General features: G+C 42.2%; 2 protein-coding genes across 3 annotated transcripts in view; one reads left to right on the top strand and one right to left on the bottom strand.

The window, feature by feature from the left end:
- HBP1 (HMG-box transcription factor 1) overlaps positions 1–13792 on the top strand; it is a 30201-nt gene extending 16409 nt beyond the window's left edge. For both annotated transcript variants that reach the window (XM_019745324.3, XM_019745326.3), the window contains exons 7-11: positions 1624–1780; positions 2458–2602; positions 8949–9266; positions 11468–11609; positions 12713–13792. In XM_019745324.3, the coding sequence (XP_019600883.1) occupies positions 1624–1780; positions 2458–2602; positions 8949–9266; positions 11468–11609; positions 12713–12730 (780 nt within the window). In that variant the 3' untranslated portion in view covers positions 12731–13792. The remainder of the gene's footprint in view (positions 1–1623; positions 1781–2457; positions 2603–8948; positions 9267–11467; positions 11610–12712) is intronic.
- A 240-nt stretch (positions 13793–14032) lies between these two features.
- COG5 (component of oligomeric golgi complex 5) overlaps positions 14033–27115 on the bottom strand; it is a 310835-nt gene continuing 297752 nt past the window's right edge. The window contains exons 20-22 of the mRNA XM_019745323.3: positions 23256–23382; positions 22724–22803; positions 14033–14776 (exon numbers count right to left, since the gene is read on the bottom strand). Coding sequence (XP_019600882.2) covers positions 14659–14776; positions 22724–22803; positions 23256–23382 — 325 coding nt within the window. The 3' untranslated portion in view covers positions 14033–14658. The remainder of the gene's footprint in view (positions 14777–22723; positions 22804–23255; positions 23383–27115) is intronic.

Consider the following 27115-nt stretch of genomic DNA (forward strand, 5'->3'; position numbering starts at 1 on the left):
CTTGTTCCGTTTGACATCTCTGCAACATCTGGCACAGTGATTTAATTCCTGACGTTGTCTTCTCTTGATCAGTGAAGCAGGCAGTGCCTTGATTCTCTTTCACATCTCGGTCTTTCTGACTGGTGGCTTGTCTGCCCAGAATGGTGAATGGCAGACAAGGTTCTGCTCCTCTGCACTTAAGCCACTTCCTTCTGTGATCATGTCGGCGCCACCTCCGTGGGGTCTGAGGAGAGCATTCTGGACTTGGGGCCAGGAAACCTGGGTGCTCTTCTAGCTCTTCCAGCAACTATTTGTGTGACTGACCTTGGGCAGATTGTTAACCCCACTAGGCATTCTGATTTCTAGAGAGACTGCTGCTTGTTCCGTTTGACATGTCTGCAACATCTGGCACAGTGTTGTAAAATGGGATTGGCTTCCTGATCTGTAAAATGGGATTGGATTACTTTTGAGGGCTTGTAGGTCTAAGAAGTAGGAGGCTCTGTAATTCACTTATCTACCAATAGATGTCTGTAGCCTTTACTTGCATGTTTCCACGTGCGTATTAGACATCTGTGTATGAATATCAGTCCGTTGTTCAAACTCAGCTTATTAGTACAGCCAACATTGGAGTCATCTTTTTCTTCCTCTTCCTGGCCTACTTTTCCCCTCATTTTTTAAAGGTATTGGTGTCCTTGATTGCCAGATTCAAGACCATGAAGTGGACTATCCCTTCATGTTTAGTTATCAGTTCTATTTCCTTAAAGATTTTTTACAGTCATTTTTCTCTCTCATTCTTTACTTTGTTCATGTACTAGTGTAATGCTTGGATACTATAGCTGGCTGTTGGCATATCTGTCTCCTTTGTTTTGAATTTAAGGATAGACATCATGTGTTGTTAATGCTTGTATTTTCAGAGCCTGGTGCCTGGTATATACTAAATACTCAATAAATATATGCTTAATTTAAATTTATCCCAGTTCTACCACCACTGTACTTGTCAATTCAAGACTGATGGGTGTCTCTTCTTATATCTTTAAATAAATTGAATACTAGAGGTAAATTTTTCTATATTATTTCTATATTCTTTATTATTATCTCAAAGTGAACAGTCATATTAATAGAAATACTTTTATTGACTTCCTAGTACCCTCTCAAAGGAAAGTTGAAGCACTTTGTCTCTAAGACCCTTTACTTACTAATTGGCCCCTCCTTTTCAGTCTTAATTGCCCCAACTCTGAACTCAGCTTGTATTTTTAGCAAATACTCAGCACTCCCCAAAGCATAGTTAGTTAAAACTACTCCTCGTGTAAGGCCTGTTCTACCTTCTAAAAATTTCATTCTTCTTTTAAATCCTAGTTCAAATGGGAGTTGAAAGCCTCCTTAATCTCTCTTGGAATTAATGTCTCCCTTTATTAAACTCCATTAGCATTATTTACACTTGAATTAAAATGCCTTTTCCAGTCTACCTTATATTGTAGTTATTTATATATGTGCTTTTCTTCACTGCTGGATAAAAGCTTCTTAAAGACAGAGATCCTGTCTTGTTTATTTTTTGCCTTTTCCACAAAGTCTTACATAATAGGAATTTCACTGTGTGTTGAATTGAACATTGCCAATTCATTCACTGTATACATGTATTTTCAGGGCTATGGTTCTGATGGTCTAAAACTGTTATCACATGAAGAAAGTATATCCTTTGGGGAGTCTGTACTGAAGCTGACTTTTGATCCTGGTACAGTGGAAGATGGTTTACTAACTGTAGAGTGTAAACTGGATCACCCTTTCTATGTTAAAAATAAAGGTAGGCCTTCAATTTGAATTTGTAGTAACTTTTTAAAGAAATCTTAAATCCATAATTTTATCTTGTGGCATAAATCTTTGATGATCAAGGAAAAAAAATTGAAGAGAAAATTTCAAACTAAATAAAACTACTATAGGAAATGCCTTATATGCTATGTGTCTTAATAGTATGGTAGTCAGACCAAGCTCTGCTTCCTGTGGGTATGAAAAACTTTTAGATTCGTGCAGCACACTACATAATATGCTCTCTTACCTTGGTATATAGTTCGGGGAATGGAGTATTCTAGTAATTGCATTTTGGTTTAGGGTTACCAATTATACTATTATATACCTGAATCACTCTTCAGAGCCTATTACAATACCACCATGTTAAACATGATAATTCAGAGAGTATTTCATGGTCTCACTCATCATCATTTATCACTCACTATCTTGTAGAAGATGGAAGTGCTGATAGCCTCTATTAATGTTGAATTAAACTACGCTTCGGAAGGCTTTTGCGTTGCTTAAAGTACTTGGCTTTATGGCAAAGATCCATGACTTGTGTTAGAAAATGTCTTGGGACTTACTTTAAAAAGCTTTCTTTTTTAAGACTCAGAAATGATATATCTGTCATATAATAGGGTGCTTTCTGTCAATCCCCATCCTTGATGCAGCTTTTATTTGATTTAACTATAGGTTGGTCATCGTTTTATCCAAGCTTGACCGTGGTACAGCATGGCATTCCGTGTTGTGAGATTCATGTTGGTGATGTATGTCTACCTCCTGGACACCCCGATGCCATTAATTTTGATGATTCAGGTGTTTTTGATACATTTAAAAGGTAATACTGGGTCAGTTTTCTTTTTCTGCCGAAGTTTACCTTTAATCTCCCTACTGATTGCTAAGTCAAACATTGAAGAGGTTAAACCTTTAAAGATTTGAGAATTACAAAAGAACCATTTAGAGGAAGTACATATACATGATTAAGTGAAAAAAATATTAGGTAATTAAAGTAAAACCAACAGCTCATGGGGTTTTACATAGAATAGTCATATAGGAAAAGTGAGTTCATTTAGGATTAGATTAGGAAAAATACAACAGGTTACATGATCAAGAATTTAATAGATCGGCTTTGATAGTTTAAAAAAAAATTGTTATATCTGGCCAGTTATTTTTAACCAGTCCATAAGTCTCTTAATATTTTTGTAGTTAATTATATCTTTTTCTCTTTAGTTAACTGTCTTTGTTTAATACTCATTTTGACCAAGGGCATTAGTTGCATGGTTTAACAAATAGCAAATATAGCGGAAATTTGAGATTTATAAAGACTTAAGAGGGAAGTGATTTTTCCTGTGATCATGTTGCTGTTAAGTGGCACAATAGGACCCTCAAGAAGGTTGACCAACTGTCTCAGTTTGCATAGAATTTCTCTGGTTCCAGCACTGAAAGTCCAGCATCCCTAGAAACCTGTCAGTCCTGGGCAAACGGACAATTGGCCACCCTACTCCCAGGAGGTACCCAGAGAAAGTCTGTATGTAAATATCTGGGATTTTAAGACTCATTCTTTAAGCTAATTATCAATTCCACAGGCATTAGGTAGAGAATTCTCAAGAGTTCCTGCTGGGGACTAGATTTTCTTTCATTCAATTAACACAATAAAATATAAGGTTAATATATTTGTAAAAAGACAAGCCACAAACTCATAGATACAGAGAACATTTTGATGGTTGCCAGATGGGAAGGGGGTTGGGGGATAAGTGAAAAAGGTGAAGGGATTAAGAAGTACAAATTGATTGTTGCACAGTAATCATGGGGATGTAAAGTACAGCATAGGGAATATAATTGTCAGTAATATAGTAATTATGTATGGGGTCAGATGGGTACTAGATTTATTGGGGTGATCACTTCGTAAATTACATAAATGTCTAATCACTGTGTTGTACACCTGAAACTAATATTGTATGTATGTCAGTTGTAATTAAGAAGTTAAAAAAATTGAGACAAAAAGGGAAACAAGAAAGGGGGAAAGTGAGAGAGGGTCACCGAGAAGCAGAGCAGAAGCTGGAATTCAGGCCTCTGGATTCCTAGTGAAAGGCCCCTTTCCCTTCCTAAGGAAACATTGCATTACTTGAAAAATAAATGCTTATTGTTTGCTTGCTTAAAAACACAGGCCATATGCTTAATAACAACTGCAACATTGCAGTCTAAATGCTGCTTGATTGTATCGCTCATACACACTTTTCCTCGGAAAATTAGAAAATGAGACAAAATTTTAAGTTCTGATACTAAGTATTCTTAGGATACAGATCAGTGGTAGCTCCTTTGTTTTGGTGAGAGTGTAAACAAAATTTTGGAAGACAGTTTGGCCTTATAAGAACACTGAATCTCAGCAATTCCATTCCTCTATAATGTACCCTTGTGGGCATGAGTTGGGAGATGTGTAAATAAGGTCATAGCTATGTTAAGTGGAAAATGAATGAACCTTAGCTGTACATTTTAAAACATGGATCAACTTTAGAAATAATGTTTAATAAAAATCAGTCTCAGAAATATACACAGTGATTCCATTTTTTATGGAATCATATTCTTTGGAAATATATGTAATAAAATTATAAATATATTTGCACTATACAGTATATAATATATATAATACATACCACACAGTTACGCTGGAGGTCTTCACTAGGAGGGCTCGGATTCAATATATAGTTACACTCACAGCTCGGATTTCTTACAGTGAAAGGATACAAAGCAAAATCAGGAAAAGGAAAGGCATGGGTGAAGTCTGGGAGAAGCTAGGCTTCCAGGAGTCCTCTCCCAGTGGAGTCACACAGGACATAACCTATATCCATTAGGAGTGAGTTATGACCTGTATGAAATGTTATCTACCAAGTGTCTATCTCGTTAGACACTGAGCAGGTTTTTTACCGAGAGCTGGTCATATAGGCTGCCTCAGGCTGGCACTTACCAACATTCCAAACTTCCAAAAGGAAAGCAGGTGTTCAGGGTAAACCATATTGTTTGTATACAGTTTCAGGAACTGGTCCACTGTTCTCAGTTGTGGGAATCATGGGAACCTTCCCGAAATCCAAGTTTTCAGATGCTAATTAAGGGCCAACCTTGTAAACCTTTGAAAAGATAGCAGTCAGGCCTATTATACCTTTTCAGCACAGCGAAACATTATGTATCACATGTTAATAAATTGACATTACCATAATTAATGCTGCTATAGTATGTATGTGTTGTGTTTATGAATAATGCATTATTTTTATAATAAAATTATTGAAAAAGTAAGAGAATGATAAACATTTAGGAGACTAGTTATCTCTGGGGGGTTGGCAAATGTGGAATTTTGATGATGTTAGAAATATTCTGTTTCTTAATTTAGGTTTTGGGTTCCTTCATTTATTTGTATGCTTTATATATATATGTAATATCAGGGATTGCGTAGTGCACAAGATTGTCTTTTAAAGCAAAAGGAACACTTGGCTACCTAATTCCTATTTTTCCAAGATGGCAAGTTCTCATTGCTTGGTCCTACTGAGTAGTAATCACTCTTATGATGACCTTTGCACTGGTCTTTCTTGTGGAGTGACAGCAGCACCCCTCTTTTCCCTTCCCCATAAAGGAGTGCAAATGGGTGGTTTCATCCAGGAGAAACCATGAACAAGTTGAGCAACGTGAAGTTGACTTAAATTTTCATTATGGGTTAGATTATGGCTTGCTTAAGGGGGAGACGCTGCGTGATACAAGGAGGGCAAGAAGGGAAAGAAAGGCAGAAAGAAGAAATACTTAATTTAGGAAGGAACTGGGAACCGCAGAATAAATTCCCTTGTCCACTTGGGGGACTTGGGGCAAGCTATACAGGGAAGACATTGAGTAGATTCTAGCTAGTTAAGGACCGGAAATAAGCAATAAACTGATGAGCTCTTAGACGTAGTGCTGGCTCTCCTGTGGAAAGGAAGCTTCCAAGTGCGAGCATGATTTGAAGAAGCCCATTCGAGACTTGGAGCTATGTGCCAGCTTCTGCCCTAAGCGTTTTCATACATGCATTGTTCTTGCAGCTATGCAACATTGCACAGCATGTATTCTCTTCATTTTACAGAATATAGACTGAGGCTAGGTGGTTTAACTTGCCCAAGGTCATGTTACTTGTAAGTGGCAGAGGTGGGATTTGAACCCAATTATAATTTTGCATCATTATGTTTTGCAAAAATACTTATTTTACCCTCTCGGTTACCCATCAAACATTTGAGAGCTTTGTATGTGCCAAACATTGGGGATTAAAATCAGTTAAGACATGGGCCTGGCTCTTCGTTTCCAGCCTAGAGAAGGAAATGGATTGGTACATGTGCACGTATGGAGGCAGTGTAGTCTGGTAGGAACCTGAGGTCTGGAGCTGGACTGCCTGGGTTCAAATCCTGCCTCTGCAATAGATTGCTATGGAAGCTGGGTAAGTTAATTTTTCTCTGGCTCTTTAAAAATCTGTAAGAGGAGGATAATATTGAAGGGAGGAGTAAGTGAATTAATATATGTATAACATTGTCAGTAGATACTCCACTATTACGGAGTCTTTCTCTAAGAGTAATAATTAGACAATGAAGGTCAGAAAGGACATTTTAAGCTTAAGGAATGGCATGTACAGAAAGCAGAGGTGTGAAACAAGGCACATTTCAGGAACTACAGATAATGAAGAAACTGACAGTGAGGTAGTATAGCAAAAGGTTATTTTTTCAGGTATTCTTTGTAATATTTTATGCTGCAGTTATGTCAAAATGCAGAAATCTGCGACTGAATATTTCAAACTGCTTTAAATTGTATCCATACTGGAAATAGGTGATGGTTACATTTTTGCCACTAGATGGTAGAGTTTTCAAACTTCAGTAGTTAGCTTACTCTATTTAAAAAAATTTAATTGAAATATATTTGACATATAGCGCTGTATAAATTTAAGGTGTACCACATGTTAATTTGATACCTTTATATACTGTAATAAGATTGCCATTGTAAGGATAATTAGCACCTCTGTCATGTTACATAATTATCATCCCTTTAGTGGTTGTAATTATTAAGTTCTAGTCTCTTCGCAAGTTAGATGATTATAGTACAGTATTGTCTATTCACTACACTGTGCAGTAGCTCTCTAGGGCTTACATATTACTCATTGCAAGTTTGTACCCTTAAACATCATCTCTCCCATCCCCCTAACCCCCATTAGGTAACCGCCATTCCCATTTTTATGAGTTTGGTTTTGTTAGATTCCACATATTACATGATAGAGTATTTGTCTTTCTCTGTCGCATTTATCTCACTTGGCATAATACCCTCAAGGTCCATCCATGTTGTCTTACCCTATATGAAATATTTTGATATTTTACATTGTAATTAAATATTTGCCCCAGTAGAGATTAATTTGTGTCAGATTTATTCATAATGCTTAAGTTTGCTGTTTTTCTAAGTTATATTTGGAAGTAGCTTATGGTAGTGTTTCTCTGACATAATACTGATTGCTATGCATTCATTAGATGATTTTGGAGTCATACTTTAAGTACATTTATTTCATGTAATACCCTTAAAAAACAGCCATTGTGTGATTGATAATTGGTCGAATTCATTTTTACTACGTGCCATTAATGGCATGGACCTCATTCATTTAGCTCGCTCTAGATCGAATAACTCAACCTCATATGCATTCCCTTAGGCAGACTCTATTCCTATAGCTAATATGAACCTGTTTTGATGTGTTACCAGAATTTCAGTTTCAGGGAGAGAAGTAGGAGTTGGGTTTAGAATAAAAAAAATGAATACAAGGTTTTCTGCTAAGATAAAAAGTAGAAGCAGAAGGAGTTAACACAGTTGGAACAAGAGAGAATTCTTCTCACAGGTGTATCTTTAGACTGTGGTCTACATTGACTCTAATTTTCAGCTGATGCTTTCAGTTAATATTATTTGTTCAATTGAGGTTAGCCAGTGTCAATGCAGAGAAAGCACCATGGTGTTGGTGAGGAAACCTGGGCTTTGGGGGGCACAGACGGACCTGGGTTTAGATCTAGTAGCTGTGTGGCCTTGGGCGGTAGGACTTCATCTTTCTTAGCTTGTTCCTTCACGTGAAAGAGACAGTAACGATACCCTCCAAGCAAGCTTGTTGAGATAAGAGATGATCTGAAGAAAGAGTTTCCGTGCCTGTATAAACTGAATGTACCAAAGTCTGGCCAGTCCTGGTCGATGTGGGTTTTTACTTTCTAAGTTATTAGGCTATGTTATAACAGATGGATGGCCTTTTGGGGAGACTGATACTGGGGGTGCCAAAAAATGTATACACATAACTTGTATTCATCTTTTGTTATCAGTATATATATTGAGTATTACAATTTTAATACAGTTTTTTCCTTTATTTTTTTAAATGTTTTTATTGGGGAATATTGAGGAACAGTGTGTTTTCCCAGGACCCATCAGCTCCAAGTTGGCGTTTTTTCAGTCTAGTTGTTGGGGGGGCGCAGCTCACTGGCCCATGTGGGGATTGAACTGGCGACCCTGGTGTTATGAGCACTGCGCTCTGACAACTGAGCCAACCGCCGCCCCGTTTCTTTCCTTTCTTAAAATGCGTATACATTTCTTTGGCACCTTCTGTGTATGACTGTATCTAACAGATGGTGGCCCAGATTACTCTGCCCTTTCAAGTGCCTTTAGCTGCACTGAACTGCTTCTGACCACCTTCCCCAGCAGTTTGTCATCTGTAGTCATTAGTCTGCAGGCCTGGTGTATGCATGCCGCTCCATTTTAATTTTCTAGTTTTAGGCTTCTGTAGGCCAAGAAGTCAGATTATAAAATTTGTCAAAAAGTAAATCTAAAGTAAGACTACATGGGGGTGTGGGATCTGGAGAGACTAGTATGAGTGAAGTATGTGGGTTACAACAGACTCCTTCGGGGGTGGGGTGCTTGAAGTCTTTTGTTTTGAAACTTTTGTGTTCTCCACAGATTAAAAAAAACAATTTTAGTCAGTGTATCCATAAGCTTTCATCTTACAAGTAATTGTCAGTGGTGAAGTTGTTAAAGTAGTTTTGGTAACATTACATAGGGGAAATACATTGAAATTTCCTATCATACATTAAAGATTTTTTTTAAATCCGGTTTTTACAAAACAGATAATTAAGTTGAATTAAAACCATGTTATAATTTTTTTTAAGCTATGACTTCACGCCTATGGATTCTTCTGCAGTCTACGTGCTAAGTAGTATGGCTCGTCAGCGCCGTGCGTCTCTGTCGTGCGGAGGACCCGGCGGTCAAGACTTTGCAAGATCTGGATTCAGTAAAAACTGTGGCTCCCCTGGACCATCACAGCTCTCATCCAATTCTCTGTATGCGAAAGCCGTCAAAACCCACAGCTCAGGGACTGTGAGTGCCACTTCTCCTAACAAGTGCAAAAGACCAATGAATGCCTTCATGCTTTTTGCCAAAAAATACAGAGTTGAATATACTCAGATGTATCCAGGGAAAGATAACAGGTAAAAATAGTGGTGATTCTGATTGTAATAATTAACACTTCAGTGCAGTTCACAGCAACTGGGACAGTTAAACTTAATGTTCAGTAGCTTTTATTATTGAATTCCATTTTCTTAGGTTGACTTGAAAGTAAAAAGTTTAAGTGGAATTTTTAGGGTTATGTGTAATAATTTTATAATACCTACGTAGATAATTAGATTACTAAGGGGTAAGGATCTGCCTTCTAAAATAGTACTAAATGTCATTTGCCTGTTAGAGGACAGACACAGTTGTTGACAGCTGACAGTTCCGTCTTCATAGGAAAGCTTTATACAGAAGCCTAGCACTTTCTTGTGTCAGATCTCAAGGATGTACTGATTTTACAGCCGTCACACTATGGCATATGCAGACATTAGCAATTTGTAATAACTGCCAGCTTTGTCAAGACTCCACCTAGAGGTGTCCTCAGTAAAGCCCAGAAATGCAGATGAACTCACGTCCTTCCTATTCTGGTTACGGTGCCCTCACATCATCTCTGCGGTTCTGTACTGCTCATTCCCTCTCACACCAACCAAGTTCTCCATGTATAAAAACGAATCACTCAAAACCTCCTAAGAAACAAAACCTCCATTTCTTTTACCCACAAGTGTCGTCAGAAAAGTCAAATGATTATCCACCGAAACAATCAATTTTGAATTCAGGTTTGAATGTCTCATGAGCTTAATTTTTACGTGTATGTATATTATGTGTATATTTTGTGATATAATTGACATATAGCATTATATTAGTTGCAGGTGTATAGAATAATGATTCAATATGTATATATATTGCAAAATGATCATGACAATAAGTATAGTTAACATCCATCACCATACTAGCTACAAAGTTTTTTTCTTGTCATGAGAACTTTTAAGATCTATTCTCTTAGCAACCTCCAAATATGCAGTTCACTGTACATCACATCCCCATGACCAACTGGTAAATGCAGTTTGTGCCTTTTGACCACCTTCACCTATTTCATCCCACCCTTCATCTCCCGCATCTAGTAACCACCAATCTGTTCTCATGAGTTTAATTTTTGTTTACATTTTAAAAAGAGAAGCTTCTTATGTCAAATGCATCACTGATTGGGGTATTCATACACATGTGAATATTTATTGGTTTGTTTCTCCGGTAAATGTGTCAACCAATATGTGGTACCTTTAACCCAGAGACTACAAAAACTGGTTTTTATTTTAGCAAAGGAAGATGCAGTACAGTGTTTAATTGCATCAAGTCATTGGATTAAAAAATGTGTTTACTAAACATTTAATTTCTTTTTAAGTAATAGAGCTTCTGTGGTTACTGTTCCTTTAAAGCTCAGATGCTTCTCTAGTGTCCCGTCAGTTACCGGAAAGTCACTTACTTATACTTCATGCACTCATTTCAGGATCTTTTGTTTTGAAATTGTCTTGAAAGTATCGTGAAATTAATAGTTAAAAGCTCTTCATAGAAGGAAAATGGTTTATGTGTACGTGTCCTGGATAAGACTATTTAGTAGGTTTGGGACAGGTTAACAAACATAAATAGGAAATACCTTCAGATTTCTATCATGATGTCTTCACAGTTTGACTTCCTGCCTTTTGAGTTTATCCAGTTTCCTCTAGGGATAGTACAAATATGGCCTGATGTTTATCTGGAGTTGTTTTAAGAGGGAAACAGTAAGATGTGCATAGTTAATGTCACCACATTTTCACTAATGATTGCATGACTGAGAAAAGACTTTTATCATACTTATTTGACAGGTTATGGGCACAGATAGAAAGTAAGAATAGCTTTTTATGTGGGTCAGTACTGTATCCTGCTAACGTTGACTGTTGTCTGCCTTAATGTCGTAAACCCTGGACCGGGAGAGAGCCAATGGTCATTTAAACCATTTCTTTGAAATAGTAATTTTTCTCTTTAAACTTTGTAGAACATCCATTTTGTAGCCATTTTAGATGTCCTTTGGCATTTGGAAATATTGGCACTATTCCAGGAGACTAATTGCTGAGATTGTGATGAATGGACCTCATGACTTGAGATTTTACTGGAAATGACTACGATGGTCTTGACCTTTTCCCTCCTCTATGTTGGACAAGATTTTTGTCTTTTAATTTTATATTTCTTCCTGAAGTAGCAGCACTTGACATGAGTTTTATGAACAACTCTTGCCTTCAGCATTGTGTAAATATTTCTTTTACAGAGCCATAAGTGTGATCCTTGGTGACAGGTGGAAGAAAATGAAGAATGAAGAGAGGAGGATGTATACATTAGAAGCAAAGGCTTTGGCTGAAGAACAGAAACGTTTAAATCCTGACTGTTGGAAAAGGAAAAGAACCAATTCAGTATGTTTCAACAAGCAGTTGCTTAAAATTACCTTGACTTTCCCCCAGAACTGTGCTCACACAGAGCAGTTGTCTAGCCTTTAAAAGCTGTGTTGATGGTATTCTCAGCAGTTTTACACCTCAGCACCTACCTAATCGTGTTCTCACACCGTCTCGTCAGGCAGGCAGGCCGCCTTTCTTGACATCAGTCAGTGCCATTGACTCCTTTCCCATGAGAAGTACAAGTCGCAGGCCTGCTTAGGAAGCATGTTGGTCAGGAAATGCTGAGGTGGAAAAATAACTGCAATGTAGTATTTCTAGTTGGATTGAAAAATGGGTGTTGCTAACTCAATATCACAGTAGAAATTATTTCTATTGGGGTGGTATGTCTCAACAGCCTTTTCCTAATTGGTGAGGGGCAGTACAGATATTAGAGGCATGGGGGAGGTTTGCTAACCAGCCTTCTTGGGGGCTTCTGACGTTGCCCAGAATTTCTGAATTACAATCCTGAGGAAGGAGAAGAAATCGAAACGCCCGGGAAGACTGGTCAAGTTTGCACCATGACGATGCTGTCTTGGGTAGATGTGATTCTTAGAACTTCTCCATGACTAGACTAGCGTCCTTCAAGTTGTTTTTAGATTAATTACAAGGAAAGTCACATGATAGAACAGAATGAGCTCAGTTTGAACTATCTGAAGATGAAGGGAAGACATCTACAGTAGGGTTAGCAGAGGTGTCTGTGATTGTGTCTTTGTGCCTCTTTCTTTATAGTAACGTGCAGTTCACATCTATTTACATTTTTCAAGAATTTATTTTAAAGGAATAGTGGTCAGATTGCAATCTAAGAGGATGGCTGAACTGGGTTTTTTAGACGTTCTTTATTACCTTAGGATTCCATGTAGGACTTTGCCTGGATCCCCTTTGAATCCTACTTGATCTCTCTTATCATTTTTATAAATTTTCTAGATGCTTAAGTCATCAAATATTAGCAAATTTTTTTAAATCCCCACTTTGAGGAAGTGATTTTTAAGTTTATAAATATCCATCTTAGCTTCCATTTGTAGAATTACTATCTGTTGATTTGTAAACATTCACTGAGTTGTTTTTTCTTTTTATCTCCTCAGGGCTCACAACAGCATTGAACCAGGATGCTGATGTGAAGTCTGCATTTGCATAGACACTGACTGGGGGTGGAAAGACCTAAGAAGATCAAGGTCTCACCATTTGTCCTGAATTCGTGTGACCATAAGATACTGATAGCCTTGAGTCTCGAAATGATTTAATAATAAGAGTGAGGATGTGCTTTCTCCATTAGAGCATTAAGTAAGCTAAAACTATCAACATTGTAAACCAAATTGCCTTATTTTTCTTCCAAACTTCATATATGTCTATCAGGTAATATAGGCTTGAAAATTGATATCCTGTGGTGCTAAAGTACAGTAGAAAGCGGAGAAGTGTATACATGTTTTATTTTAAATTGTACAAAAGGGGAATTTAAAAATATGTAACTGCTGTTCATACATCGGCTCCTTACTGCTTATTAATCTGTATTGTACACATGATGGAATGAAACAGAAGCTGGGGTTGGCCTTTCCTTGAGCAACCATCACGTGGCTCAGCATCTGTGCCAAACACAGGCGCTCCTTCTGGCCAGTGCCAAGGGCTCTGGGACCTTGGCGGGTGGCTGGTGTCAGCGTCCAGCAGGAGAGCCACCTGCTGCAGTTACCCGAGCACACTGGCTTCATGCACCAGGTGGCAGCACCACCCACCGTCCAGTGGAGACGTGGCCCAGGCCACCAGTTCATGGCCCTGGGACGCAGTCGCCATCAGGGTGCTGTTAACAGTTGACAACGTTGTATTTTTAAACTCTGTTCTGTATCTCCTCAGCCACATATCCTAAGTATCTTATTTTGTCATCGTATCTTTATGGTGGGGGCAGACTTTGCACTTACTGCAGTGCAACACTCGCACTTTACTTTTCCTCCAACTGTCAAAAATTAGAGCAAATACATTGGCAATACAGCTGCTTTTGCTCTGAGCTACAATCATGGCTTTTCATGTTACTTAACCACATGGTATTTCTGGTTAGGAATCACAGCTGTAAAATTGATTTCAGTTCATCACACTTCTTCATGATGTTGCCCCTAAATTTTGCACACTATATTCTTGTATATTATTTCAAATAAAATGAAAAAAATTGTTTATCTTTGACTTCTGCTGATTGATCTTGACTGAACTTTATGCATGAGATGTCAGAATAACAGGTTTAGGGGATGGAAAATAATTAAGTTGCTCATGGGATTTTAAAGCATTAAAGATGTTAACAGAACAAGGGCAATAGAAAAAACAGATTGTCTACTATTTATAAAAATCTTTGTAGAGCAAAGATGGTTTTTTTTTAATTTGGCAGCCCCAAAGTCTTTTAAATAAAATGACACACAAGGTATAAAGACACTTCTTTTGCTCTATCTTTATTACAGCTACAGTATGACATTTAAACATTTAGCCCTACATCTTTGCCTTGGGCTATGCCAGTGGTTCCCAAACTTGGTTACATATTGCAAACACTTGGGGATGTTTTTTAAAAATCCTAATGCCTGGCTCCTATCCCCAGATGTGTCAATGTGGGGTACAAATCAATATCAGGGTTTTTCTAAAGCTTCCACCAGTAATTCTAATGTGAAACCAGATGTGGGAACCACTGGGCTACATACTCATGTACTGAGGAGGAAGGCTGGTTGGCGGATGCAGGGTACTTACTATGTGTTATCTACAGGGGGACTCAGGTGATGAGAAAGAAGTTTTAGCCTCAGAGAAGCCTGAAAGGAAAAGAGTGGGATGTCCTGGAAAAATCAGGACCCTGAAGTTTGAAGGTGGTAATGATTTTTGACATTTTATGCTACTTAAAGTAAAAGGGCTAAAGAGGTAAACAGAAAAAGATCACTAAGCAATACAGAAAAGTCAATTACATTCTTAAAATAGTGAATAGCTGTCTTTTAGAGTATGTATTTAGTTTAACTGCCAACCCTGAATGGCTTAGTGCAAAACGGAGATGAAAAAATATTTCATGTTATTGCTGAAGAGCAGACGTAGCTTTCTGAAGCAGCTGAACCATCACGGGATAAACTGGTGCAAATTCTTTGCCTTCTCTACTTCTTACTGACTGGATATAAGCTTCCAGGGCTCCCCTGAAAACCAAAACGAAAGTAATGTCAAAAATTACATAAATAAAACAGCTTATAAAACATGCTATATAGTTTATATAGTATATTTATATATATAGTGTATATATACAGACGGTGCCAAATACACATTTTAAGAAAGGAAAGAATTATTAAAATTGTAATACCATAACAAAGAATGCAAGTCATGTATACACTTTTTTGGCACCCTGGTATATACATATATATGTAACCCACATATATATAAACAGGGTGCCAAAAAATTTAAGGAAAAAACTTAAAATTACACTGGTGGTAACCACTTTGAGTACTTCTTGTAATTGCATAAGTCAAATGTGACTTGTATTCATCTTATTGGTATATATTGAGTATTACAGTATTAATTTTTTCCTTCAAATATGTACACATTTTTTGGCACCCTCTGTATATGCACGCACATATAGGTATATGAAGTCAGACAAGTTCGTGAACTCGTTGCAACAATGTTGCTAACCTTTTTTGATATCAGAGGGATTATTCATTATGAATTTGTACCAACTGGACAGGTAACCAAGTTTACTATTTGGAAGTGTGAAAAGGCTGCGTGAAAAAGTGAGACCTGAACAATTCACGGCTCTTGCATCACGGCAATGCACCAGCTCACAAGCCACTGTCTGTGAGGGAGTTTTTAGCCAGTAAACAAGTAACTATTGGAACACCCTCCCTACTCACCTGATCTGGCCCCCAATGACTTCTTTCTTTACCCAAAGATAAAGGAAATATTGAAAGGAAGACATTTTGATGACATTCAGGACATCAAGGGTAATATGACGACAGCTCTGATGGCCATTCCAGAAAGAGAGTTCCAAATTTGCTTTGAAAGGTGGACTAGGCGCTGTTATTGGTGCATAGCCTCCCAAGGGGAGTACTTCAAAGGTGACTGTAATGGTGATATTCGGCAATGAGGTATGTAGCACTTTTTCTAGGATGAGCTCACAAACTTAAATTGTCTTAACTTTGTGTGTGTGTGTGTGTGTGTGTGTGTGTGGCCCATTGCTGGAACTGCTCTGCCCAGTTCCGTAAGCTAAGTGACCAACAGCCTTCAAATATACTGGTAGTGTTACTATGGTGAAGGTGTGAAAGTAAACATCTTTGGGTCTGCTCTGTACTCTCATAACAATCAGAGGCTCTGGCCTCTGAGCTGGTTCTCAGTTTCCTTCTTCCATTTCCCTCTTGAGGAGACGTCTGACAAGCCACGTGCGGCGTGTGCTATGCAGAGCTCGTGCAGTGGAAGGAGGGGTCCTTGGTGCACAGCGTGACACCAGTACATGCACTATACCCTTGTCATTTGACAGAACGTGAACCCATAGAAGAAACTGTTCCTGGGCCTGAATTTTTAGCAAATGATGTTATAAGGAGACAGTCTGAATTTAGTCACGGGAATGTGATACCAGCCAGTTATGATTGATGTCCTCATGAATTAGATCGGTGTTATTTGCAAACTGCCCCCAGGCCACGTCCATCCATACGCATGATTCTGTGGTGTTGTGGAGGTTTCACATTGCAGTGGCAGAACTGAAAAGTCCAGGCAGAGGCTATAAGGCTGGCCAAGCCTAGAATATTTACCATGTTTCACCGAAAATAAGACCTAGCCAGACAATCAGCTCTAGTGTGTCTTTTGGGGCAAAAATTAATATGACTATAAATATATTAATATGTAAATGTATATATATAATTAATATGACTATAAATATATTAATATAAAATTAATATATTGTATTATACCCGGTCTTAAGTAAAATAAGATGGGGTCTTATATTAATTTTTGCTCCAAAAGACGCATTAGAGCTGATTGTCTGGCTAGGTCTTATTTTTGGGGAAACATGGTAGTATCCGGCCCTTCGTAGAAAAAGTTTTCAATGTCTGAACCGGATGATCTGTTTAAGTGGAGCTAAAAACAATGGTTAGAAGATTATTGTTCATTATTGGTCTAATTCCCAGGTGTAACAAATTTTTGTCTTAATCATATTGTTTTAAAAGTTGCACAACTCTGAAATCAGAGCATTTCTCTAAAGATATAAGCTAACACAGTTACTCAGCACACAACAATCTCAAGTCCCATCTCACATGTAATTCTTAACTGGTGGTTTTGCTCCCAAACACTGAAAATACTAAGCCTTGCTCAGGTTCGTTCATTCCTGTCATTTAACTAAGGAACACACTGGCTGGAGTCTGCCCAGCTCCTCGCTCGCTCTGTGCTGCCCCTCCGACTCCACTATCCCTTTTCACAGTCTCAGCTATGAAATAACTGAATCCCCCATCTCTTCCAGCCCCGAACCCCCTCCTGATTTCTGTTTCGACCTGTGTTCTGCACATTTTTATCTGATTTCTTCCAGGTATCCCTCAAACTCACCTGTCAGAAACCTAGGGCAGTCCAAAGCCACAGAATGAATATGTGGCAGCAAGAATGAACGTCATGTAAACTCTGGGCTTTGGGTGACAGTGATGTCAGTGTGGGTTCACCGACTGCTACAATGGGCCACTGGTGGGGGCTGTGCACGCGTGGGGATGGGGTGCATAGGAAATCTCTGGACCTCAAATTTCTGTGAGCTAAACTTGCTCTAAAAATAAAATCTATCAAAAAAAAAAAAAAAACCAAAGGAAAAAGAAAAACGTAGGGGACAAAACCACCCATAGGGCAGTGTTTTTGTGTCCACCTTCCCTATTTCACCAAGACACCAACAGCTCCCAAAGGCCTCTATCTAAATAAATGCTTCATCTCACCAGTTACAAGTCCGTCACCTCCTTCGGCGTCTCCACGCCAGCCCGCCTCCCCTCTGCTTGTCTGAGTCCTGCCACTTGGGGTCCTGATTACAGCTGCAGCCCAGGGGCTGGCAGTTACCCTGGTGCCACCTCAGCCCGGCGCTAGTGGACCTGCCACACGAGCGATCGCAAGAGCCACTGGCCTGCGGGGCATCCCCGGCCGTGCCCTATGCCCATCAGGACAACGTCTCAACACAAGCCCACCTATCACCAGCTTCGTCCTCACCCCCACCCTGTCTGTGCCACTTACTGCTGTGTTCTAGACAGTTTGCTGTGGCCCAAAAGCGTCCTCAAATCATTAGTTTCCATCGCTTGTGTTAAATCACTGCACAGAGCAGCTTCACCCTGTGTTACTCCCAGCCAATGCCAGTGCCCCCTGGTGGGGGAGGCGCATGTGTGAACAACTGAACAAAGACGTCTGCCTAACACGGCCAGGCTGCAAAGGCCTGTTGCTCTTTGGCCACACTGAAAATCGCACCGTTACAAGACACATCCTCTTAGGCCCTTCTCAGTACCTCCCTTATCCTTGGAGTACCCTTAGGACCCGGCTCAGATATCCTCTTTCTGATAAAGCCTTTCCAAACCCCAGGCAGCACAAACAAAAGAATTGAAGCCACCTGAATCACACGCATTTGTGGGAAGGGCTCCGATTTGCACCAGCAGCCCTGACGCAGCAGGACCCCCACATCTGGGATCCCTACAGGCTGGCCTCATGCTCTGCTCAGGGCACGACTACTTTAAATGGGGAACATGTGGGGCTGGCAGCTCTTGTTTGAGGAGCACAGCTGCGGTATGAGGCTCCGCCCCACTAGCCGGAGGTGTGCTTTGGGCCACGAGGTGTGCTTTGGGCCACATTTGGGCCTGTTTGCTCACCTTCACCTACATGGTATAGTTAAGAGAATGAAAAGCCTGCACTCTGAAACGCCAGCTGTTCCAGGTACAGATGTGTACTATGAAGCACGCAGAAGACCCCTCCTCATACTTTCAGGCGGCTGTGCATTCTCCATGTAACTGAGCAAGACGCTTACACTTCACCACATAACAGTGGACGCTGGCAGTCTGTTCGTTGGCAAGTTTCCCTCCTATGAGGTTACAACTTTGAAGGTTAGGGCTGTTTAGTTCATTCACGTAGACCCAGGACCAAATGCTTCACAAACGCATGATGAATGATTTTAAAAATGAATTAGAAATACAGGAAGATAGAACTGTAATGAAAAAGTGAGGACAAAATACAGAAGAAAGTAAAGGAGAAACATGAGTATCGGGGTCCTCAAAGACACAAAGGCATGCGAAATGGAATGTAATCCTCTTAGGGAATGTTTTGTGAGCTGCCTTAGTTCATGTCACAGCTGAGCCTTAATGAAGCTATTTCTTTATGAAAAAAAGGAAAAACTTGCTTCTTTTAGTAACACTTTTCAAGTTGCAATGGCATCCTAGGCTATCACCCCAGTCCTGCAGATTCCTACACACCAGAAAAATCCCCAAGGGCCCCAGCTGTCTTTGAGACAATGGTCTATGTCTATCAGTTTAAGAAATTAGTGCACCGGAGTTCTCAGCAACTCTGCTTGTTCTGTGGTGAACAGATTAGATCCATTTTATCTAATGGACAAAAATCAACTTAGCAATTTCATTTGCATTCACAAAGGTAAGACATTATATGAACTATACAATATGTAGAAGAAAATTCAGAAATGAGTGGTTAGTTTTTTTGGTATTCATCAAAAACACTATCAGAACTACTGGAAGAAAAACAGATTAGAGCTGCCCTCCCACATCAAATCAGAGCAAGATTTTCAAGCAATTACTAAATTACTTCATTTACTTGAGCAAAACATCAGCTTTCTTGGAAGCCAGGCCAAGAATTATGTAAGAATTAGTCCCAACTCTAGTTTGCAACCAAAATAAACATTATTAAAGTTACCCTTATTGAAAAAAATTAGTACGGGAATTGTGCAAACAATTAGTGGAGGAATGGGTTGCGGTAACATGGCAACACTGCTCAACATGATATAAACTAGCCAAGCAGAGGCTTTTATGGAACAAAATTGGGTTTTGCCCATCATTAAATACCAGTATGCACACAGGGCATCAAAGTGTAGCACATGCCTTCGCTAGGCAGGTAAACCCAGAGACTGAACATCATCCTCCATTCATGGGACCTGCGGCTTCACAGACAGATAGGATGTGAGGAATGGCTTCCCGCTGGGGCCCTGAGAGAACAGGAGGGCAGGGGGTCCAAGGACGCATCTGGCACTGAGAATTGCCTCACGATGGTATAAGAAATACAAATAAGCAAAGAACATATGCACTTTTGACACCATAAAGGTGTTCTACTAAGACTAAGGAAAAGCAAAGAGGAACGCACACAATAACAAGAGTTGCTCTGTTGCAAATATCAAGAGTCAATGGGTTTGAGGCCAATCCTGCCAGTTCTGCGGAGCTTGAGAAATCTTTGCATCTAAAACTCAGTCTTCCTCTTTACTGAAAGCACATTCAACATTTACAGTTGCGCACAGGCTGCAGCCTCCGCACCTGAGGGCACACACGTCTGGTACCTGCCTGCTGGGCACAGAGGACGTACAACCCCCAACTTACACCACTGGCTCCATGACTCAGTGATTACTCTGATTTTAAAATTAACTTGACAAGTATCCATTCAAGCTGTAGAGAAACATCTGGTGTCAAAAGGAAATAAAAAGGCGGGCAGAAGAGTTCATCGTTTGCCAGTTATTCAGCAGCAGTGGCCACACGCTCCTCGGTTTGCCCTACTTAATAACAACCTAATATTGTGCTGGGAGGAACAGATGAGTATATAACAAGGTTTTCCCAAAAGCTAAAACAAATGTACTGACATTTAAAGAGCAATACTTACCCTGGGCTTATCTAAGGGGAAAGAAATCCCCCCCTCCCCCTGCCATCCTCAGTATGTGGGGACAAGGTTAATTATGCAGAAAGATGAGAGAGAACATTCTCTAGGACGAATCCCCTCCCCGCTGCCCACGACCTGGGCTGCACCAGGACTGAGGTGGCTGGAATCTCCTGGGGGGGGGGGGGGGCTCGATTTCCTGCTCAGAGGATGAAGGCTCTGATATGTGGAATGATGGATAGGCCTTATTTAAAAAGCACAACACTATTTCTTAGCACGATTTTCAGTTACTAAATATAGGCTCAGCAACAGCATTGCTGATGAAATCACCCAGGAGACATTTTCAAAGAGCAGCAAAAGAAAACGGATTTCTGATGTGTCCACAGCAGGACAACTGTCGTAGATGAACTCACTCCAATGTAAGACAAAGATGAAACCTGTTCAATTAACTGAATCCTAAATCCTCTTCTATTATCAAGTGGGCTGCAGCTGAGTGGGTCTGAGATCGGAACAAAACCTCCACAAAGACACCCCAAACCCCTGAGTGGGCCCCAAGCCCCCCCTCCCCACGCCGCCTTCTGCGGGCAGTGGTCACCAGTCCCTGAACTGCTGGCAGGCTCCCTGGCGACTTTCCCATTTCCTGGTCAGATGCTCAGAGCTGACAGGAGTTAACAGATAAGCAGGATGAAGAGCAGGGGCTGCGCTAATCTCTTCCTTCACCCACGTGCCCCAGGGGCCTGTGGTCACCTGGGCTCTGGGCACCACACCCGAGGGGGCTCCATGCCCTCCCCGGAGCTGATGGGCTGATATCCCTCAGTGACCTCTCCTCCAGTCCTTCCTGCTGGGGTCTCACCCGACAACTAGGCCATGGGTCTCAGCCTCGGCCGCGCTGGGGAACTGCCTGATGCGAGGTCCCACCCGCGGAGATTCTGTGGCCTCAACACCAGGATTTTTCAAAGCCTGAAGGTGATTCTCGTGTGCGGATGTGATTGGGAACCGCACCACCCATCAACCCTACTCAGGCTGAGAAAGACTTGTCTGTGCTCCGCTCCCCCGGGGGGAGCTTGGAATGGCTGCCAGAGCCACGTGAGAGGCACGACTGACTGCTTTGGAGGATGAGGGTGGGTGGCAGAGGAGCTGAACGACGACTCACAGGTTGTCCAGCTTGGCTGAAGGTGAAGGTGACACCTCAGCGAGACAGGCAGTCTAGAAGAATGAGCAGGTTTGAGAGGAACGATGATTTCTTTTTGACATTTTGTGATTGAGATTTCTGTGGGATTTTGACGACATATGATAGCAAGTTTGCTGGCTGGGAACCTGGGCAATCAAGGTGAGGCACAGCCCGGGGAGCCACTGGGATAGAAGAGATCACTAGAATCATAGATGAGCTTACCTGGGGACCAAAATACAGATAGAACAGGAAGGAGACGAACCAGAAACAAACTGGGAAATGATGGCATTTAAGGAGTGGACAGCAGACAACAAGGCAAATGAGACTGAGGGGAAAACGCCCAGAAGGTTAGGACAGAAACATGACCGTGATGTCTGGAAGCGCCGAGGTAGCCTGTGTCCTCAGGGCTGAGTACACAGGCGGCCTCAATGGAAATGGGTTTAATCAGTCAGTCGATGAGGGGTTTCAAGAAGGAAGTGGTGGTCAGCTGCAGCGGGAGCTGCAGGGCGTAAGGTAAGGACAGGAGCTGGGTTTGGTGGCAAGGCCTCTGGAGATTTTGGAGAGCAGTTTCAGAGAATGCTCACGGGACAGAGATGCTTCATAAATGACATGCGACAGTTAACGCCCCCAACCTCGGCATGGCGGGGGTGCAGGAGGTGTGTGTGGAGGTCGCGTGCTACCTAGTAAGTGGCTACAGGACTGCCCTTGCTTTCTGCTAATAACTGTAGCACACTAGAGAATTTTAAGTTTACTCACATCTGTGCTCCACCAGCTCAGTAACTGCAGCACATGGAAGTGAAGCAGAAATGTGGAGCTAAGGCAAGGGGTCTGCTCACAGCCAAGCAGGTTTCCAGCACCGGAAGTGCACGGCTCTTTGGGCTGCAGGAGGCAGGGGCCGCGCAACAGGGACGTGGTTAGAGATGCGGGTGAAGGACGCGGGCAGCAAACCGCTGTGCCCGCAGTTCCCATTGTCTGGGCCCCAGCCCGCCTATACCTGTGCAGAGGTGGCCGGCCCCAGAGGTGCCGACGTGCGTACACATCCACCCTCTTCCCCTGCGATCCCTACTCTTCCTGAGTTTCCAGAACAAACCGGTGCCCTGAAATATGGCTTTACCTGATGAGGAGAAGCCTGTCTTTTTCAGATGGATGGTCATCCAGCCACTGGGAGAAGCGAGCGTGGGACCATTCAGCCCTCTGCAGGAAAGAGAGAGTGCATATGCATTCTTCAGTGAACGGCAGCAAGTGATGGTTCAAAACCTGCTCTTAAGGATGCCAAGGAGAAAGCCCCCCAGCACGTGCCTGAGGGAAGGTGGCACAGCCCTTGGGGAGCCTTCCTAACTCCCAAGGAGCCTCTGGACTTGCCAGTGAAAGGTGGGTCAGCAAAGGAAATGGGGCCTCCATCAAAAAAGCTTTATAAACGTAAATTATTTGTGTCATTATTATTTAAAGGGCTAATTCTGGATTCACCAGGTAATTCTTACAGTGCTGAGAAAGCAGGGGCAGGGCAGTGGGAGTTTTCCCTCCTAAAGGATTCACTGCTAAGACAGAAATCCACGACTGAGTAAGAAAGAGAAGGCGGGGAACACATTCAGGGAGTGGGGCTCTGTGGTCAGACTCCTAAGAGGGTTGTGGCTTCACGTTATTACCTGGAAGGGGGATTTCAGCTCAGCCGGTGCTCTCGTGAACAAGAACTGAATAGCGATGCTGAATGGAATAATGTCCCCCAGTGCGGGACTACTGGCCAGGTGTTCACTGGTCTGGAAGAGCAGTGGTCTAAAGAAAGAAAAAGCAGAAGTTATCCGTGCTTGTCAATACTGGAGGAAGTGCTGTTGGAAGAACCACACAGCGGATGGCAGTGCAACAGCCATGGCAGCAGATGAATAAGGGCATTCTTCCCGCACTGGCTAACTCTTAGCCATTCTCCCCACATGCAGCGGGACACACGCATTCCACGCACGCTGGCAGGGGCCCAGCTCGCTGGCCTATGTGTCTCACTTTGCTCCCAGGTGATTCAGCCAAACCCCCTCTTAGAGCTCATGTGATTCATAGGCTAAATTGAGAGAACACAGTAAAGCCTCCAACTAGTTATCACTAACAGATTCTTCTCTTGGTCAAAACCTTCAGCTTTCATTTTCAATAAAATCCTTCTTTGGGCTATAATCTAAGGTGGGTAAATTTAAACATTTCTACACAACTTTTCAAAGGGCAATTATGTCCATGTATACACAAAATTATTTCTCTGCTGAACAGTCTATCAGGTTTATGCCAGCTCTCTTCTAATGACTGCAAGTCGGGGATCACCAGCCCCCCTTCCCCAGAAGCGTGCGACCAGATCCACACCACTACCGGTCATCAGCACCTTGTCACCAGGCTGGCAACGCAAATGGGAAACTCTTATTGCCCCTTCCTTATTGGCTCTGGGCTCTGAGGGACAAGAGCAGATTAGAGACCAAGCTGTGGAGGCTGCATGTCCAGAGGTAGGACGGCAGCAACACGAGCTGACAGCAGCAATGACGGGAAGCACGAAACAGCTGAGTCCTGGGCTCTCCTCCCCCGTGGCAAGGACTCCAGCTACGCTGAGAGCCGGCAAAACCAGACCAGCGTCTTCCTCACACTGAGGTCACGTCAGCAGTGTTCTTGTTAGGTCCAGAGTGTTAATGAAAGAATGTCCTTATATTAGCCATTCTCTAAGTAAAATCTATCTCTGGTAAGGATTCTAATTTTAACTGTTTCATCAAATAACACTTATCAGCAATTTATTTTACTTACTTATTGCAGAAACATTTCAGCTCGTTTGTGTTGCCCATCACAAGAAACCCATAAAGCTCCACACCCGACACTGGATGGGAGTGTGATTCGCGTCTTCCATGGCCGTGCTGGGGGCGTAGCACACTTGCCTTGAAAAATTTTGAGGCCCAAATCATCTCACAGTGTTTTAAGCTACAGAGCTTCAGGCAACGAGTCAAGCACCCAATCAGATCTGAGGGATTTTGGTTTTGTGTCGGCATCCCTGGGAGTCCTGCTCTGTGGCAGTTGGCACTGCCTTCATCTGGGTGGGAGTTTCCAGCTTTACCAACAGCGTGGCGGTCACAGCACCTGCTACCACCTACAGCGCTTAACGTGTCAGGCACTGTTTGAGAAGCTTTCTACATGGGAACTCATTTATTCCTCTAAACAACCCTATGAAGTGGGGGCTCCCATGCCCTCACTTTGCGGACAGCTCAACGGAGGGGTGGAGAAATTAGGTACAAGCCAGGAGAGCAGAGAGCAGGGACCCAACCAGGCAGCTGGCTCTTCATTTCGCCCACAGCCTCTTCTAGCATCTTGACAACAGCAACTGCTTGCCCTGTTTTCAAAACAGATGAATTCTCAGCGAGAAACAAAAATCCTTGGAGTGAGGACCATTTCAAACCGCCAACCACTCACATAGAAAACCCTACCTAAAAATAATGTTTCCAGGACACCCATGCAATTATCGTCTCTTTAGGTACCCCAAATTCTCTCTTTGGGTCAAACTGGACCCCCATCACCTACATACTTGAGTCGTATCATCAGAGCCTCTCCTGTAATAATTTCCTCGAAGGGCAGGACCGTAAGTTCCTGAGGTCTCCGGAAGCTGGCGGGTGGAACGCGGACGAAGCTGCACCCCAGCTCCACTTCCCACAGACAGGCAGGGGAAGCTGAAACCTCTCACAGCCTGTGGTCCTGGGGGTGGGGCAGCTGGCATTCCCAGCCAGCTCCCTGGGACCCTAAAACAAGCCTGTGGCCCAGCAGTCTGCTTTCTGCACCACGGATAAGGGATAAAGGGCCAAGAGGTAGGGGGGACGACCCCCCCACGCCCCCTCCCCCCCCACACTCCGGCACACCTGAAAGGCCGCTCTGAGGACTGTGGGGAGACAGGGGAACCTATGCCTCCACTTGCCGCCCTGCCGTCCCTGTCCCCACATGATCTGGCGGGATCTATCCAGAACTGTAGTTCACGACATGAGACCCAGGACTGACTGCAGAACAGCCCTGTGGACTCCTTCCTGCCTCTGTTACAGCAACGTGCCTAAGAATGCCCGTCCCCACTTCCCTGGTGCTCCCCATATGAAACCCCACGGACAGGGCTCAGGATTAAGTGCTAAGAAACACTGAACTTTCTCGTAGGAATAGATAGCCTTCCTTTCTTCCGAAAATGAGAATCACCCTGCTGATTCTCTTTTGTCTCTAGCTTCAGGAAGCTTAAAGTCAAATTTGAAGCTTACCTAGGGCAATTAAATTGCTTTTATGGTTTGAATATTTGTGTTTTTTCTTTATTTTCCTTCAATATATCCTGATTAAAACTGCAAAAAATACAATGGCAGAAAGGGAAGGACAGGAAGGAGGGAGAGAGACAGAGACAGAACCACTGTGTAACATGTCATGTCTCACAGGCCCGTGCCCACCGAGGTCGCCAGCCGAGATGCCTGCATAAGCCAGCCTGGTAAAACCCAGCTCTTTTTAAATTGGGGTCTTTTGGTCAATCACCTGTCCCTTTGGAGCTCTGAGTCACAGCAGTTATTTTTCTGCCAAGACTAAATCTTCCACTCTAGCCACTAACGAGACTGCCAAAACAGTCACAGAAAGCAAAACTGAATCTGATTCCATATTATGCGTCACTGACATAATTACTTGTAAACATCAAACGCAGACATTTTATTTCTGGTGCTTTTTTAAGAGTCTGACAGAACACAGCATGAGAACCTTCCTTTCTCCCTGAACCCAAGTGCAATCTGAAATACTGGCAATTTAAAAAAACAAAGTACCATTTGAGGTGATATAAGGAACAAAAAGAAATTAACTAACGTGTTATAAAACGCAGATACTCCAAGTGCCATAACATCATTCTTAGAGAAAAATAAATATAGCAGCACTTTCAAAGTTCAACTTCACAGCCAGCAGGTAGTCTTAATTAATCAAGTATTAGGTCCCATTAGAAAAAATTGCATTTCTAGTAGGAGATCTCCACATTAAGTGACTCACGCTATGTAGCTGTCAGTCTTCTGTTAGGGCCAATTACAAAGTGACGGAAGCCTGAAGTCCTGCTGCTCCTGGGCCCACATCCAGTGGTGGCCCATGCCTCCTGCACCGCTCACTGCAAACCTCCTGGTGAGGGGCCTGAGAAGACTATGCACTGAGATATGGAACCAGCACAGAAACGAGAGGAGATGGAAGAAAAAAATCCTCCCTGTGCAGGACACGAGCGCCTTCTGAGAGAAGGAAGGGGAGAGATGAGTGTCAGAGGCCCATAGGAAGTCAGGGCCTTGCGGAAACTACTTTAGGGAGGCCCAGATATCGTGGCAGGGGGCCATGTGGATCCCAGAAGAGAGTGAAGCAGAAGGCTTGTAACGGGGACTGGGTCAGGGCTCCAAGTAGAGAGGTCAGAGGACTTCCAGGTTCCTTTCTTAGAGTCTAGATTATCAATGTTAGGAGACCAGGTTGAAAAGGAGGCAGGGATTTCAGGCAGACATTCTCTAGAATGAAA

The sequence above is a fragment of the Rhinolophus sinicus genome, chromosome 4 (genome assembly GCF_057876585.1).
Source record: "Rhinolophus sinicus isolate RSI-liver-muscle chromosome 4, RSI-T2T, whole genome shotgun sequence".
Classification (NCBI taxonomy): Eukaryota; Metazoa; Chordata; class Mammalia; order Chiroptera; family Rhinolophidae; genus Rhinolophus; species Rhinolophus sinicus.